The sequence below is a fragment of the Nematolebias whitei genome, chromosome 4 (genome assembly GCF_014905685.2).
Source record: "Nematolebias whitei isolate Nwh7 chromosome 4, NemWhi1, whole genome shotgun sequence".
Lineage (NCBI taxonomy): Eukaryota > Metazoa > Chordata > Actinopteri > Cyprinodontiformes > Rivulidae > Nematolebias > Nematolebias whitei.
In genome coordinates, this window is record NC_056501.1 from 47,400,862 (window position 1) to 47,410,325 (window position 9,464).

Here is a 9,464-nt window from a genome sequence, read left to right on the forward strand (position 1 = left end):
ATAATGACCTTTATCACAATATGCTAATTTTTTGAGAAGGACCTGTACATTGAGCTGAAATTTGGTGTGGCGGTAGCTGGGAGCAATGCCCAATAAATGCTGAATTCAAAAAAAAATTTCAAGATGGCCACCAAAGCTAAATTTAAACCGCTTTAACTCAGCTATTTTTTTTTACAAATATAGAGTTGAAATTTGGTGTGGTTATAACTCAGAATGTTCCCCATCACATACTGAATCCAAATCCAAGATGGCCACCTTAAAAGAAAAAATGAAAATAACTTATTGATTTTTGTTGTTGTTGTTGTTGTTGTTGTTGTTGTTGTTGTTGCCATATTGAGTTGAAATGTGGTGTACTGGTAGCTGAGAGTGAACCCCACACAGTACTGCCAAATCAAACTTTTAAAATGGCCGCATCGTGACAGTCCCCGTCAAAGTTTCTCCAGGAACTTTCTAGCATTAAAACTTCACCTGTGTTGTCAAGCGTTCTGATTTGGGTGGGACAGTCCCAAATTTTGCCCCCCTTTGTCCTGCATAAGGAGGGGCAGGACATCCAAACCAGTGTTGCCAGATGTCTGATAATTACTGTTTGTACAATAATTTTTCCCTCTGTATAATCAAAAATTCCAAATATCACGATATGTTTGATAAGTTGACTGCTTCCCTGCATGACTGAATGAACACGTGTGACTGGCAGCAGAGGTGGCGTATTGTGGAACACTCACAGAGTTACCAACTTAGCGATTTTGTTGCTATATTTAGTGAGTTTTTAGACCCGTTTAGTGACTATTTCTCAAAAAAGCGACGTGACAAATCTAGTGATCTTTTCTGGTTTATTGAGACTTTTGGGTGAGGAGCAGTTTCTGCTGTAGGCTTCTCCATTGTACATACATTTTATTGTTGGATGTAACTGGGACCCTGTGTACATAATTTCGCTCCACCAGATGTACCACATGAGGTGCGAATGACAATAAAGAATCTCTGACTCTCTGGCCTTGTGGCCACAGCTCCAATAAGCTGCCTCGACAATGGAGACATGGAACATGGCCCACTCGAACTCAATGTCCCCCACCAATTCCCCCGGAACGTGTTCTAAGTTCTCCCGGAAATGGAATTTAAAGCTCTGCCAGATGTTCCCAGTGGACCCTCACGATACGTTTGGGCCTGCCAAGTTTGACCGGCATCCTCCCCCACCACCGGAGCCAACTCACCACCAGGTAGTGGTCAGTGGACAGCTCCGCCCCTCCCTTCATCCAAGTGTCCAAGACATGTGGCCGCAGATCAGATGAGACGACAACAAAGTCAATCATTGAAGTGCGGCCTAAGGGTGTCCTGGTGCCAAGAGCACATATGGACACCCTTATGCTTGAACATGGTGTTCGTTATGGATAATCCATGATGAGCACAGAAGTCCAATAACAGAACACCACTCGTGTTCAGATCGGGGGGGGGGGGGTGTTTTCCCCAACCGCACCTCTTCAGATCTCACTGTCATTGCCCACGTGAGCGTTGAAGTCCCCCAGCAGAACAAGGGAGCCCCCAGGAGGGGCACTCTCCAGTAGTATCCCCTCCAAGGACTCCAAAAAGGGTTGGTTCTTGGTCTTAGTTTAACAAAATGTATTTTATACAATATAATATTATACAATATGTTATTGAATGGGTAAATTCTAATGATGGTCAAATGAAGCTTTTCTGAAGCACTGAAGCTTCTTTCAAAAAAGGTTCATGACTCAAAGATTTTCAACTCTGTCCTCTCTGGTGACATCTTGTGGCCAAAAATATAAAGATCAGCTTGAAATCCCAGCATGACATGAACCCTTCATCGCAGTTGTTAGCTGACAGAGCTGACAGCTGTTGGTTAAAATCCTGAGACATTTCTGTCTGATATCGGGCTCATTGTGCTGCTTTGAATATTTATTTTTGTGGGTGACAGAATTAAGTTATGGCTATTCGATGGATGAATACTTTTCATGAATAAACGTTAAAACATGCAGTATGGCATGATACCCTTTGCTTGTGACTTTTTGACATTTGTAAACACAGATTTTTAAAACATGACATCTAATTCAGAACACAATATCAATTTGTCAATCAATCAAATTCTTAATTCCAAATTATCAATTTGGAATGACACTTGTGCTTTAAGCTTCCAGCCTCCGTGACTTCATGTAATGAACTAGTTTATGTTTACTGTGAGATCACATTCTAACTTTTTGTTTTCATTCAGCCTTTATTTATACAGGTTAGTCTCAATGAGTCACGAGGACTCATTTCAAGAGAGACCTGTTTTAGACAGTTATAAAGTACATACAACAATAATTCAACAAAAAGCAATTAATTCAAGTTTAAAAAGTTATAAACACAGTCAAATCATGATGCCATATAAAACAAAGTAAAATACTAAAAACAAGAACATATTTGCTTAGGTTTTTCATTAGCAAACGTTTAAAATCCCTTAAAGAAATCTAAGTGAACAGCTTCAGATGTCCTTGCAAGTTGTTCCAGGTTACAGGAGCTGAGTAGGAAAAGGTCTTTTTTCAGAGTTCAGTCCTCACTGAGGGGACGCTTCAGGTAATGAAGGCCTGAGAGCGCATGCTGTAACTGCAGATGAAGTAACATGCCGGAGGACATTCTGTACAATATAAGAAGGTAGCAGACCAAGAAGTGATTTATAGATAAAAACGAACCAGTGTGAGAGCCTACGTGTAGATAATGATACCATACCATACCATACCATTTTATTTATAGAGCACTTAAAACAGCGACAAGGCCAACCAAAGTGCTGTACAAACAGAAAACAGGCAACGCACAAAGCAATATACAAAATGGAGTAAAATCAGAATATAGACACAAAATCGTTGCAGATAATAAATATAACGACTAACCTGTGTGAAGCATACAGGTTCAAACACAGATCATCTACTGTTGAACGCTACGGAATAGTAGTTAAGTTTTTAAGGGGGATTTGAAAACCGAGAAGAAGGGGGCCTGTCTGACAAGAAGAAATAGCTCGTTCCAAAGTCTTGGGCCTGCGACAGAGAAGGCCCTGTCACCCCTGCGCTTAAGACGAGTTCCTGGAACTGTGAGAAGCAACTGGTCCGCAGGTATAAAGAGAATAGAAGGGGATGACCAACTGACCAATGAGTACAGTGTGCAGTGATGGGTATGATATTACAACCAGTTATGAATCTTAGTGCACCATGGTAGACAGCATCCAACATCTGCAAGGAGCTGGCAGGGGCATTCATGTAAATGTCACCATAGTCAATGGTCGGTAGGAAAGTAGCAGTTACAAGGTGTTTTCTGGCATTCAGAGTTAAGCAAGATCTATCTGAAAAAGAAACTCAGTTTTAACTTCAGTTTATTTGTCAAGCTTTCAATATGTGTCTTAAAAGAGAAATGCGCATCTACTAAAATTCCCAAGTATTTGTAAGAATTCACAAACTCAATAGGAACGGCATGCATGGATGAGATAGGAGGAAGAGTTGCTGGCACTGACTTTCTGTTTGAAAACAACATCCCTTTGGTTTTTGTCAGCATTTAGCATCAGTTTGAGGTGGAATAGGTCTGAATGATGTCAAATATAGACTGTAGAAGGTGGAAAACCTTGACAACTGTGTTAGCTTGGCAATAACAGTATTGTCAGCATAGAGATGCAAGGAGGCGTCAGGAATGTTTTGAACTACATTATTTATATAAATATAAATATATAAAAATAACTGAGGAAGCGGTACCTGGGGACTCTGGGTCGGGCCTTCCAATCTCTGGTGCTGAGGTCACCGAGGTGGTTAAAAAGCTCCTCGGTGGCAGGGCCTCCGGGGTGGATGAGGTTCGCCCGGAGTTCCTTAAGGCTCTGGATGTTGTAGGGTTGTGTTGGCTTACACGACTCTGCAATATTGCGTGAACATCAGGGGAAGTTCCCCTGGATTGGCAGACCAGGGTGGTGGTCCCCCTATTCAAAAAGGGGGACCGTAGGGTGTGTTCCAACTACAGGGGGATCACGCTCTTAAGCCTTCCTGGTAAGGTCTATTCGGGGGTTCTGGAGAGGAGGGTCCATCGGATAGTCAAACCTCGGATTCAGGAGGAGCAGTGCAGTTTTCGTCCTGGTCGTGGAACACTGGACCAGCTATACACTCTCAGCAGGGTCCTGGAGGGTGCGTGGAAGTTTTCCCAACCGGTCTACATGTGCTTTGTGGACTTGGAGAAGGCATTCGACCGCGTCCCTCGGGGAACCCTGTGGGGAACCCTGTGGGGAACCCTGTGGGGAACCCTGTGGGGAGTACTCGGGGCGTATGAGGTACTGGGCCCCTTGATAATGGCTGTTAGGTCCCTGTATGACTGGTGTCAGAGCCTGGTCTGCATTGCCGGCAGTAAGTCGGGCTTGTTCCCGGTGAGAGTTGGACTCCACCAAGGTTGGCCTTTGTCACTGATTCTGTTCATAACTTTTATGGACAGAATTTCTAGGTGCAGCCAAGATGTTGAGGGGATCCGTTTTGGTGGCCTTAGGATTGTGTCTCTGCTTTTTGCAGATGATGTGGTCCTATTGGCTTCATCAGATCATGATCTACAGCTTTCGCTGGAGTGGTTCGCAGCCGAGTGTGACACAGCCGGGATGAAGATCAGTTCCTCCAAATCCAAAGCCATGGTCTTGAGCCAAAAAAGGGTAGAGTGCCCTCTCCAGGTCAGGGAGGAGGTCCTACCCCAAGTGGAGGAGTTCAAGTATCTTGGGGTCTTGTTCACGAATGAGGGAAAAATGGAACATGAGATTGAAAGTTGGATAGGTGCATTGTCTGCAGTGAAGTGGGCACTGTACAGGTCTGTCGTGGTGAAGAGAGAGCTGATTCAAAAGGTGAAGCTCTCAATTTACCGATCAATCTACGTTCCTACCCTCATCTATGGTCATGAGCTTAGGGTTGTGACAGAAAGAACAAGATCTCGGATACAAGCGGCCGAAATGAGCTTTCTCCGCAGGGTGTCTGGGCTCTCCCTTAGAGATAGAGTGAGGAGCTCGATCATCCGGGAGGGACTCAGAGTAGAGCCGCTGCTTCTCCACATCGAGAGGAGCCAGTTGAGGGGGCTCGGGCATCTGGTTAGGATGCCTCCTGGATGCCTCCCTGGTGAGGTGTTCCGGACACGTCCCACAGGGAGGAGACCCAGAGGAAGACCCAGGACACGCTGGAGGGACTATGTTTCTCGGCTGGCCTGGGAACACCTCGGGATTCCCCCGGAGGAGCTGGCCCAAGTGGCTGGGGAGAGGGAAGTCTGGGCCTCCCTACTTAAGTTGTGACCCGACCCCAGATAAGCAGAAGAAAATGGATGGATGGATGGATGGATATTTATATAAATTGTAAAAAGAGAGGATCCTAAAACTGAGCCTTGTGTTGCACCATTATTGACCATTAACTAGCTGGACAAAGTACCATTGGGTTGAACACGTTGCCTCAGATCTGAGAGATAATTAAAAAACCAACCAATCTTTTTTTGTTAGTTTTTATACATGCACCACAGCTTCAGCTTCAGCTTCAAACAGCCCATCACTACTAAACTGTGTTTTTATCTGATTATCAAAAGCTCAAGGTGTTGGAGAAAGTTAAATATTTTTTTATTCAGTGAAAAAAAGCAGCAGCCATAAATATTTGAACTGATCTTATTATTACTTCCTGTTGTTCCACTTCTTCATCAGTTAATGTCTTCACAGACGGAGGAGGAGGAGTGGTGTTTGTGAGGAGGAGAAGCTGTCCTGCTGTTCTTTGTGTCTGGATGTCCTGAAGGATCCAGTCTCTACCAGCTCTGGACACAGGTTCTGTGGACCGTGCTGGGGACAGCCTGCTTCATCAGGACCCTCCTCCTCTACCCAGTGTGGAAAAAGCTCCAGAACTGGACTTGAGACAGCCAGTCAGAGCATTTGTGTCCAAGGTAAAACATTTCTGTGAATGTGTTGTTTTAATACAGACACATTGTTGAGTCAGAGAATGAAGATTTAAAATCCTTCATATTTAACCAACTGCTCTGTGTCACATTTTTCATCAGATGTTGGTCTCCAGGAGGTCTTAGAGGAACATCGAATCTGTCTGAGGAGGAGATGTGAACATGTGACTGAAGGAAGTGATGAAACAGGAAGTAGAACCCTCCTCAACAGTATCTACACTGAGCTCTACATCACAGAGGGACAGAGTGAAGAGGTTAATACCCAACATGAGGTGAGGCAGCTGGAGACAGCTTCTAAAAGGAGCCTCCATGAGACTCCAATCAGATGCCAGGACATCTTTAAAGCCTTACCTGAGCAACATGGATCTATCAGAGTAGTTCTGACCAACGGCATCGCTGGCGTTGGAAAAACCTTCTCAGTGCAGAAGTTCACTCTGGACTGGGCTGAGGGCTTGGAGAACCAAGATGTGAGCGCAGTGGTTGTGCTTTCGTTCAGGGAGCTGAACTTGATCAGAGATGAGCAGCACAGTCTTCTCACACTGCTCCATGTTTTTCATCCAACATTACAGAAGGTCCCAGCAGAGAAGCTGGCTGTCTGGAAACTTCTCTTCATCTTTGACGGCCTGGATGAAAGCAGACTCCACCTGGATTTCACCAACAGTCAGCTGCTTTCTGAGGTCACACAGAAGTCCTCGCTCAATGTGCTACTGACAAACCTCATCAAGGGGAACCTGCTGCCCTCGGCTCTGGTCTGGATCACTTCCAGACCTGCAGCAGCCAGTCAGATCCCTCCTTCAGGTGTGGACAGGCTAACAGAAGTACGAGGCTTCACTGACGCCCAGAAGGATGAGTACTTCAGGAGGAGGTTCAGTGATGAAAAGCTGTCCAGCAAAATCATCTCCCACATCAAGACCTCCAGGAGCCTCCACGTCATGTGTGGAATCCCAGTCTTCAGCTGGATCACTGCTACAGTTCTGGACCACATGTTGGCCATAGAGCAGAGAGGAGAGCTGCCCAAGACCATGACTGACATGTACTCACACTTCCTGCTGGTTCAGACAACCAGGAAGAAGAACAAGTACCATGAAGGAGCTGAGACCAGTCCACAGAAGCAGACAGAGACTGACCGGGAAGTCCTTCTGAAGCTGGGGAGGCTGGCGTTTGAACATCTGGAGGAAGGAAACATCATGTTCTACCAAGAAGACCTGGAGCAGTGTGGTCTGGATGTCACAGAGGCCTTGGTGTACTCAGGAGTTTGTACAAAGATCTTCAGAAGAGAGTGTGTGATCTTCCAGAAACCAGTCTACTGCTTTGTTCATCTGAGCATTCAGGAGTTTTTGGCTGCAGTCTACATGTTCCACTGTTACACCAGCAAGAGCATGGAGGTGATTGAAAGATTACTGAGGGAGGAGTACAGTTACTCATCTCTGGATGACTTCCTGATCAGAGTCTTGGAGAAATCCTTCCTCAGTCAAAATGGCCACCTGGACCTATTTGTCCGGTTTCTTCATGGCCTCTCTGTTGAGTCCAACCAGAGACTCTTAGGAGGTCTTCTGGGTCAGACAGAGCACAGTCCAAGAACCATTCAGAGAGTCATCAGCAATCTAAAGGAGATGAACCTCTATGTTCAACAGAACAAGACCAGCGATGGAATCATGTTTTCTAGGAACAGTAATATTTCTCCAGACAGAAGCATCAATGTCTTCCACTGCTTGACGGAGATGAAAGACCTCTCAGTTTATCAAGAGATCCAAGAGTTCCTGAAATCAGAGAACAGATCAGAGAAGAAACTCTCAGAGATCCAATGTTCAGCTCTGGCCTACATGCTGCAGATGTCAGAGGAGGTTCTGGATGAGTTGGACCTGAAGAAGTACAATGCATCAAAGGAGGGACGATGGAGACTGATTCCAGTTGTGAGGAACTGCAGAAAGTTTCGGTGAGTCCAGATGTGTTCATTTCTGTCATCAGTTAGTGTACAGTGCTGCGAAAACTTTTAAATATTTCCAAGGTATTTATTTAACTTTTTTGTCACAGTTAATGTCTGAGATCATCAAACCTCTCTAACTTTATCTCCCAGTTGTTCAACCTGTGCTGTACCTCTGATGATCTCATTCCTAATCTTATCCATCCTTGTCACTCCTAAGGAGAACCTCAACATCTTCATTTCTGCCACTTCCAGTTCTTTCTCCTGTCTTTTTGCCAATGTCTCTGTCTCCAGACCATACAACATAGCTGGTCTCACCACTGCTTGTAAATGTTTCCTCTGACCATCCAGATTTACACTGAGCACAACTGTTTGCTAACACTTACCATGATAAAAACGGCTACAAGTCGTGGGATTAGCTAATTTACCACCTTTGTTTGACGTCGTACAACCGTAAACTTCTGTGATGAATCCACAACGCCAAATATTATTCCTCGGTATGCGATGAAATATGCAATAACGAAGCTTGGAAAAGTACAAGATTTCACGGTTGCTTGTAGCTTCTTTGAACTTAGTTCGCACATCAGCGCTGAAACTCCTTGTGGCCAGTTTGCAACTGCGCAGCATAGATTTTGTTGTGCGCAGAGAAGGTGCAAGCAGTGCACAGATTGCACAGGCGCATAGCTTAGAGGGAACACTGGATCTGAGCTCAATTTTGAGTTTCATGGCAAAGGCTGTGAATGCTTAACATAACTGTTGTTTCTTAGTTTTCTATTTTTTAATAAATCTGCAAAAATCTCAATAAATCTTTTTTTCACTGTCATAATGGGGTATTGTTTGTAGAATTTTGGTGAAAAAGATGAATACTATTTAGAATAAGGCTGTAGCATAACAAAATGTGGAAAAAGTGAAACGCTGTGAACATTTTCTGGATGCACTGTATGTCTTAGAAAGTCGAGGGTTTTTGTCACCATATCAAAGTGTGTGTTTTGAAGGGGTCGCAACGCTATGGACTTTATTTAATGTTTGGAATCGGACATCAGGAAAGCACAGACTAACAAAGAGGTAGTGGTCGCTGTCATAGCTCTGCTCTCTGTCAGCTCCTCTGTCATGCTGCACACTCAGTAATCACTCAACTCATGTCACCTGTCACCGCTCATTATCCCACAGCTCCACCACCTGGTCCAGTCAGTACTTAAGCTCACTCATTCCTCTCAGTCTGGGCCAGATTCTCTATCCTGTCTCATCAGCAGTAGACTTTCCAGCATTCCATTGATTGACTCATCACGTTCATGACCCTTGCCTTGACCACGACCACGTTTTTGCCTCAGCCCTCGTCTGCTTTTGCTCATCTGATCAGGTACCGACTCATGCTCTTGTTTTTTGACTCTCTTTTTGGATCACGTACTGGATACTTCTGCTGAACAACTGACTTCACGGTATGAACTCTGCCTTTCCCTTCTGACTGTTTTTTGGATCACGGATTAAAGGTCAAGCTCATTCTGTATCACGGACTTATCCTTACCCCTGAATCTGATTCCCACAGATTCATTTCCCCAATTAGTCTTTTTCCCCCTGCATCTACTAACCTTTATCTTTTAGTTGCAAGCCTGTT

The 9,464-nt window shown here is 44.6% G+C and overlaps 1 protein-coding gene across 1 annotated transcript; it reads left to right on the forward strand.

Annotated features, from left to right (window-relative positions):
- Window positions 1–2,614: 2,614 nt before the first annotated feature.
- Window positions 2,615–7,865, forward strand: LOC119408310 (protein NLRC3-like). Its single transcript, XM_037675109.1, has 3 exons — window positions 2,615–2,646; window positions 5,696–5,913; window positions 6,028–7,865. The coding sequence occupies exons 1-3, from the start codon at window positions 2,615–2,617 to the stop codon at window positions 7,863–7,865; spliced, it is 2,088 nt and encodes a 695-aa protein (XP_037531037.1).
- Window positions 7,866–9,464: the final 1,599 nt, after the last annotated feature.

Coding starts and splice junctions, on each gene's coding strand:
- LOC119408310 (XM_037675109.1), top strand. CDS start 2,615: ATGCCGGAGGACATTCTGTACAATATAAGAAG. Junction 2,647..5,695: donor ATTCTGTACAATATAAGAAG/GTAGCAGACCAA, acceptor ATGTCTTCACAG/ACGGAGGAGGAGGAGTGGTG. Junction 5,914..6,027: donor TCAGAGCATTTGTGTCCAAG/GTAAAACATTTC, acceptor ATTTTTCATCAG/ATGTTGGTCTCCAGGAGGTC.